The sequence below is a fragment of the Nicotiana tabacum genome, chromosome 18 (assembly GCF_000715075.1).
Source record: "Nicotiana tabacum cultivar K326 chromosome 18, ASM71507v2, whole genome shotgun sequence".
In the NCBI taxonomy this organism is placed as follows: domain Eukaryota; kingdom Viridiplantae; phylum Streptophyta; class Magnoliopsida; order Solanales; family Solanaceae; genus Nicotiana; species Nicotiana tabacum.
In genome coordinates, this window is record NC_134097.1 from 150,961,673 (window position 1) to 150,970,021 (window position 8,349).

An 8,349-nucleotide genomic window follows, 5' to 3' on the forward strand; every position below is an offset into this window, starting at 1 on the left:
GTCTTCGGAGTAAATAGTATTTGAGTATGTATTAGACTTGTTTATGTGAAGAGATATTAAAGGTTAATATGATCAATTTTATTATTAATTAATGTTAAAAGGTGAATATTTGAAAACGACAAAAAATTTATTTATTGTGGACCGCAGGGAGTATATTAAGCTTTATTTAACAGATAAGATTCTTGATTATGGGGTTAAGCACTTTTCTAGTACTTGACTTTTGGTTGCACTCTCTAGTAGTAGTATTTAATAACTTTGAAAAGTTCAGTTTGAAGACCCTTTTTCAAGACTTGTTGTTTAGTCATTTTTATCACTGAGTTCTCATTTTCTTGTTTTATTTAATTCCTGCACTATTCTGTTGTTTTTGCTTTTATTAGCTACCAAAAGTAATTGTATTTGTTAGCAGATAAATTTTCTTAAATAAAAGAAACCATTCTTGATTTCAACAAGACTCTGGTATTTGGTTAGCTCCATTGTCAGCATTTTTTATTGAATTAAATTGGTGGGGTTGGTTTTTTCCTCTTCTATTCAAGAAAGATTGAGTCTTTCTTGGAAAATTTTACATTTTTTTGGTGGGGTTCAATTTTTTCCATTTCTTTAGAATTCTTGGTAAGGGATCATTGAAAAAGATGAAATCTTTAATCTTCTTCAAGTTGTTAAAAGTGCTGATTTTTTCTATGTTATTTGTGTGTGTTTTGAGTAAGGAGTGTACTAACACTTTTACTCAGTTATCATCTCACACTTTTAGATATGATTTATTGTCCTCAAATAATGAAACCTTGAAAAATGAGATTTTTAGCCATTATCATTTGACTCCTACTGATGATTCAGCTTGGTCTAATTTACTTCCTAGGAAGATTTTAAGGGAGGAGGAAGAATTTAATTGGATTATGATGTATAGAAAGATAAAGAATTCTGGTGAATTGAAAGAAATTGAGGGTTTACTGAGTGAAGTTTCACTTCATGATGTGGGATTAGAGCCTAATTCAATGTATGGAATTGCTCAACAAACTAATTTGGAGTATTTGTTGATGTTGGATGTTGATAGATTGGTTTGGAGTTTTAGGAAAACAGCTGGTCTTGAGACTGTTGGTGAGCCATATGGAGGTTGGGAGGCTCCAAACGGAGAGCTTCGCGGTCATTTTGTCGGTTAGTTTTGTTTTATATCTTTTAGCATTTGACTTATTTTTATTAGTTGTAATAGATGATGTGAATTCCACCTTTATGAGCTTGTTCACATTGCCTATCCCAAGCCCGGATAATGGAGCGAGAGTTGCAGTAGGTTGATAGTCAGCATAAAACTAGTCAATTTATGATGAAATCCCCACAATACTAAATGTATCATTGGGACGTGCTCACTTAGGCAAAATTTACGTTTTATATAATATTGGTTTGCGTTGATCATTAATGGAATGACATGATCAGCCAGGATTCATATATCCGACACCAACTTACTTGAGATTGAGGCATGGTAGTAGTAGTGGTTGTTGTGTTGTAATTGATGATGTGCATATTTACGCATGGGATTTTGTTTGTTCGCAGTACTTGTGATTTTCGTGTTGAATTAGAAGAAGAGTGTTGAATTAGAAGAAGAGTCGAAATATCTTTTCATGTAATTGAGATGGCCTCTTAGGACAGAATTTTCCAAACAATTTGATTTTACTGCCTACTGTTTAAAGCTGCATATCTGTGCTGTTGTATGCATTAAATACTTCATGAATATGAGTTGTTATTGTCGCCGCTTTTTGTTGATCTCCTGAATGTATAATCTGTTATAATCTTTGTTACATGATTCAAGAATCAAACTCGATAGATATCCTAATGTTACTTTGAGAAACAACTATTTGTTATGTTTCAGAATATGTTCCTTTTTGATCATTTTTATACAAACTCGTATCATTTTGCTTCTTTTGTAACTTTTAGGTCATTACCTTAGTGCCACAGCACAGATGTGGGCTAGCACCCACAACGACAGTCTTGAAGAGAAAATGTCTGCTGTTGTTTCTGCACTATCTGCTTGCCAAGAAAACATGGGTACAGGTTACCTTTCTGCTTTTCCGTCTGAGCTATTTGACCGCTTTGAAGCTATAGAACCAGTTTGGGCACCATATTATACGATTCACAAGGTGGATGTGCTTTTGAATTCGATTACTGTTGCTTATTTACATATTTTTTGCTCTTAAATGAGTGGTTTTACTCAAATTGGTCTTTTGACAGATATTGGCAGGTCTTTTGGATCAGTATACTTTAGCGGGCAATGATCAAGCTTTGAGAATGACTACGTGGATGGTTGATTACTTCTACAATCGGGTGCAAACTGTGATTTCGAAATACACCATTGAAAGGCATTGGGATTCATTAAATGAAGAAACTGGCGGCATGAATGATGTTCTTTATAGGCTGTACAGAGTAACGGTGTGTATAATTTTTCCAGTACACAGTCTAACCTTTCCTATCATAATAGTTTCAGTTCACTAATTTATTGTCAACAGATAAATAAAATACCTATTGAGTGCAGTGAACTTTGATAGATCTTTCATACTATGCCCAATCCCGAAATTGGTTCTATACATATGACCAGCAAGGAGAAAAATAAATGCAATAGCTAAATGGTGATGGGCAATGTCAGTCAGCCATAAACTTTGCGCTTGTGGATGGAATCCCCCAAGAAGAGTTAGAATGGCAGTTCCCGCCCCTTGGGCAGTACCAAACGTAAAACGGATAGTGGATTTGTTTGTCTTTTGTTAAATCTTTTTCACGGCTCGATAGATAATTTGATAAGCCAATGATTTTTTCCGTGTTTCAGAATACGGTTAAAAATTGTGGTAGATTTCACCATTTAGGTGCCTGAATCTGCATTTTCTGCCTTTGCATTGCTATTTCGTGATTCCGTCCAACCTCCATCGTTATATATTGTGCTTTAGTAAATCAGGTAAAATTGCATAATTTCATATAAGCTATCTTTTGCAAAATGCAGCCTTTCCGAGCAGATATGCATATATTATTGTTCTGTATTATCTGCCTTGTCTCTTGACTATTATTTGAATAATCCTGTTTTTTATTGTCCTATAAATGCTATTGCAGGGAGATTCAAAGCACTTATTGTTGGCTCACCTTTTTGACAAACCATGCTTTTTAGGGCGCTTAGCTGTCAAGGTATAAATCCCTATTCTCTCCAAATTCTCATTCATTGTAACAGACTAAATATCGACTAGTATCTACTTTCGATTACTTTCAATGATTCAACTAATTGCTGTCTTAACTTTAATTGGAACACCTCATCGGCACAAGATATAGTACGAATCAAATTCCTTTTTCCAGGAAAGTCATTTAACTTGTCTTGTTGTAGAAGTTCAAAATCAGTCATGCTTTTGTATGTTGATAGCTGAGTATCAAACATAAAGGTAGTACGTCTGGGTGGCAGTACAAAATGGGTTTTTGGCTGCTTGCCTTGAGATTTATACTTCTTTATCGCCATAGTTACTTATGTAACTAAATATGGCTTTTAATCATATAATGTCTGTTTTCCTTTGGGTTTAGGCTGATTATCTATGATCCATGATTACTACCAGTTGGATGTGTGACCAACATTAACTTTATTATTTGATGTTTTTTTTTTCTTCCTTTAGGCTGATGATATATCAGGTTTTCATGCAAATACGCACATCCCAATTGTTATTGGATCTCAACTGCGTTATGAGATTACTGGTGATCCAATTTACAAGGTAAACTATTTTGCTTTTGGAAGTCTATCTTCCTTTTGTTATTCTTGTTAGAGAATAAATTACGCAAAAAGGTGTGATGTAGGGCATTGAGAACATAATACGATGCGAATATATTTATTGACGTCAATCCTGATTAAGAGTTTCTGACAACATTTCATTGTGTTCGTAAATCCATAATTAGGAAATCGGGATATTTTTCATGGATATTGTCAATTCTTCCCACAGCTATGCAACTGGAGGGACATCAGTCAATGAATTTTGGTAAATACAGTCTATGTAATCTAATTGTTGATAAATCAGTTCTATTATTTGTCAATTAAGCACATTATGCACAAAGTTAATATATAATGTGCTCCTTTCTTTTGCTCGCTTCATTTAAAGTTCTTTATTTCCCCCCTTCTCTTCTATACCAACCTGAGCAGGTCCGATCCGAAGCGGTTGGCGAGCACACTAAATACGGAGAATGAGGAATCGTGTACAACCTATAATATGCTCAAGGTGTGTGCATGAAGTTGTTTCATTTTCGCTCCTAGGGGAAGAGAGGATATAGTGCCGTATGTGTTTATTCATGCATAAATGCTAAACATTTGTAGGTTTCGCGCCACCTGTTTAGATGGACCAAAGAAATGGCATATGCTGATTATTACGAGCGAGCGTTAACAAATGGCATACTCAGCATCCAAAGAGGAAGTGATCCTGGAGTGATGATATATATGCTTCCACTTCATCGTGGTGGTTCCAAGGCTCGGAGCTACCATGGATGGGGATCACCGTTTAATGACTTTTGGTGCTGCTATGGGACAGGTGTTGAAATCAATATTCACTCCGATCCTTCACCCTTCTTCTCTGGCAAAGAACATGTCTTCTTTAAGTTCTCAGAAACATCTCAAATTCCTTGTTAAAACTTCCTCTCATTTTTCGTTTGCATCTCTTACAATGTGGCAGTACAAATTCCTTATATCTGCTACTTCACATGCTAATGTCAAATTTCTGACATTCCAGTTTTACCTCGTAGATCTATAACTAATAAAACAAGTAAACAGATTTAATTTGTAGTTTTCCTTTTTGTCTTGTGTAGGAATTGAATCATTCTCCAAGTTGGGAGATTCTGTATATTTTGAAGAGAAAGGGAATTCTCCTGGCCTTTATATTATCCAGTATATATCTAGCTCTCTTGATTGGAAGTCCAGGCAAGTTTTGGTGAGTCAGAGCGTAGAACCTGTTGTTTCGTGGGATAATTGCCTTTGAGTGACAATTACAGTCTCCTCAAAGGGGGTATGCGTTCTAACTTATTTTGTCCCTTTGATATCTTTCCGTTTGTTGTGAACTTTATTTGGCAATAGTACCTCAAATTGCGTCTCTCATTTCGTTGGGAGCTTCATTACTTTTCCATAGTATGCACTAGGTACAATGTTGTGTTTTCTGCAAAGTTCCCATTAACCCTTTACCTTTGTTGAAAATACTGCAATTGGAACATAAACTATTACATTCTTTCGAAATTGTTTCCTTCAGAGTGCATCGTCTACATTGAATCTGAGAATACCAAGTTGGACAGATTCAACTAGTGCAAAAGCATCACTGAACGGAGAGGATTTGTCTCTACCCTCTCCAGGTCTGAACTTTATCACGTCAAATTTTCACCTAGATTATGTCCTTTGTATAATTTTCTGACTTTTTGACGCAGGTAATTTCCTAACGATAACCCGGAGTTGGGGCTCAGGTGACATAATCACCCTCGAGCTGCCCATGAGTCTTAGGACAGAAGCCATTAAAGGTAGTAAAATTAAGACGTTTCTTTGTCTCATCGATGACATATGTTCTATTCACAAAAGCTAAGGGATCATATAGTATAGCTGCTGATGAATTCTTGTATATGGTGCTTCAGATGACCGGCCAGAGTATGCATCGATACAGGCAATTCTTTATGGTCCATATCTTCTTGCTGGCCATTCTAGTGGTGATTGGGACATCGAAACAAAGTCAGCCACTTCTCTTTCAGATTTGATTACTCCAGTTCTAGCTGACTATAATTCTCATTTAATATCTCTCGCACAAGAATCTGATAACGCAACATTCGCTCTGACAAGCACGAATCACTCGATTCAAATGGAGATGTACCCTGAAGCCGGAACAGACTCTGCTGTCAGTGCTACCTTCAGACTCATCGCAAATGACAAAGTATCTGTCAAGCTTTCCGAACCACAAGATTTTGTCGGGAAACTAGTCATGTTAGAGCCCTTTGATTTTCCCGGAATGTTCATAAATCATCAAGGGCAGGAACAAAGTCTCGATATCACACAATCCTCAGATGGCGATGGTTCTTTGTTCCGTTTGGTTGCTGGATTGGATGAGAAGGACGGGACAGTTTCGTTAGAATCTGATGCACAAAATGGTTGCTACATCTATAGTGGTGTGGACTACAAGGACATTTCAAGTGTCAAACTTAACTGCAATTCAGAGTCCTTAGATTCTGAATTCAAGCAAGCAGCAAGTTTTAAGTTGGGAAATGGGATTACTCAGTATCATCCTATTAGTTTTGTGGCAAAAGGGGCTATGAGAAACTTTGTTTTAGCACCATTACTTAGCTTTAGAGATGAATCTTATACTGTGTATTTCAACATTCAATCATAGTTCTAGTAAAGGGAGGCTAGAGTTGTTTCATATAACAATAACACTAAGCTGTCAGTTTGGTTTACTGTTTTAACATATACAACCCCAGCATAAAATTTTGCATAAGTTGTTCAATGTTTGGTAGATTATATTACAAGAAAAAATAATCGCCGCTTACGAGTAAATCTCATGAGTGGTCATACAACTTTGTGTTCATTACTCAAAAGTCGTTTTTCTTTCCTTTGTTACGTAAAAGTTATTTAACTTTGTGTTCATTACCCAAAAGTCACTTTTCTTTCTTTTGTTATACAAAAATCATTTTACTATGCTCTTGTTATCATAATAATCACTTTGACCAGATTTTACAAATCTTTCACCTGAAAAGTCTATTATGCCGTTGGCATTATAAATCCTCTCATTTATATAATACCTTCTATATTATATGATATACAATATACTTTTACCTAGGTATTTTACTTATAATTGAAATAACTTAATATTATTTTATTTATTATTTTTATAATATATTCGTACATTATATATTTTTTATTTTTTATTTTTAAGATATATGAGTAGAATTATTAAATTTGTCAGTAACATTACCGTGAATACCACGTTCGTTAAAACTTCTAATTTGTTTTTACTATTTTAAATAAATATTAAAAATAAATTTTTTTTATCATTTTTATATTTAAAATATGTTCATGTTTGAATATGATTAAACAAATTGAGTGCCATGGAAAAATTAAATGTATAGATATATTATAAAAATAATAAATAAATTAAAGTTATTTTAATTATAAATAAAATACCTAGGTAAAAATATATTATGTAGTATATAATATAGAAGGTATTACATGAATGAGAGAATTTATAATGTCAAGGACATAATTGATTTTTATCTGGCCAAGATGACTTTTGTGATAAATAGAGTAAAATAAAATAATGTTTGTGTAACAAAAGAAAGAAAAGTGATTTTTGGGTAATAAACACAAAGTTGAATGATTTTTACGTAACAAAATGAATAAAAGTGACTTTTGCATATTGAACACAAAGTTGAATGACCACGCATAAAATTTACTCCACTGCTTACTAATATCCACATAAGTTATGCATGAACCCATATATTATGTGATGTAGCATATAAAATAAGAATACATGAATATTCATAACTAAAAGCAAAAAAAAAAAGCAATTTTCCCAATAGTACAAATATCATATAACCCCTATAATTAAAGACACCATTCTCATTAAATGGAAACCGCCGGAACCAAACACCTATAAACTCAACGTGGATGACTCATGTTTAGGAAATCCAGGCAAAGGCGGCATAGGAGGCAAGGGGCAATGGAGAATGGGTTTTGGGGTTTAACATGAGTATTTCACATGCAACTAATATATACATGGAAACACTAGCATTACTGCATGGACTGAATTTAGCCATAGACTACTACCTCCCCCTCACCATCGAAACGGATTGTAAGAAACTCATTAATTTAATTGATAATAAGAATTGTTCCTATATTTAATTGATGATTGCAGATGCCTAATGAGTAGAGCAGGAGATCCGCCACTACAACATGTATACAGAGAGGCTAATCAGGCGGCTGACTCAATGGCGAAGAATGGAAGTAGCTTACCAAATCCTTGGAAGCTTAATGACTTATCTAATTCCTCCTACTTTTGTTATTTCTATTTTGGAAAGGAAAAAGCTAGGAACTACGCGTCCTAGAACAATTCCCATATATAATAAATTATGTAATGACTCTTAGTATGCGTTTTTAATATATGTCTTCATTATCAAAAAAAAAATAACTCATCCGCTCATTGTTTAGTCAGATGAGAAGGAACCACTTAAGCCACATCATTGAGTAAAAAGGGAACATTTTTCTTTCTCGTTTTTTACTTAACACTCAAGCAAAACAATTAAGATTAGTTATCATTGTGGTATAACGGATGTGATTGCTCTTTTCTTAACCAGAGGTCTCGAGTTTGAGTTCTAGGTATAGAAAAA

The 8,349-nt window shown here is 34.4% G+C and overlaps 1 protein-coding gene across 1 annotated transcript; it reads left to right on the top strand.

Moving 5' to 3' along the window:
* Positions 1 to 282: 282 nt before the first annotated feature.
* On the top strand, positions 283 to 6,457 carry LOC107780751 (uncharacterized). The gene is made up of 12 exons (XM_016601331.2): positions 283 to 1,149; positions 1,924 to 2,126; positions 2,218 to 2,415; positions 3,085 to 3,156; positions 3,630 to 3,725; positions 3,907 to 3,986; positions 4,148 to 4,223; positions 4,319 to 4,529; positions 4,804 to 4,925; positions 5,238 to 5,337; positions 5,410 to 5,499; positions 5,611 to 6,457. The coding sequence occupies exons 1-12, from the start codon at positions 630 to 632 to the stop codon at positions 6,354 to 6,356; spliced, it is 2,514 nt and encodes an 837-aa protein (XP_016456817.1). The 5' UTR covers positions 283 to 629; the 3' UTR covers positions 6,357 to 6,457.
* Positions 6,458 to 8,349: the final 1,892 nt, after the last annotated feature.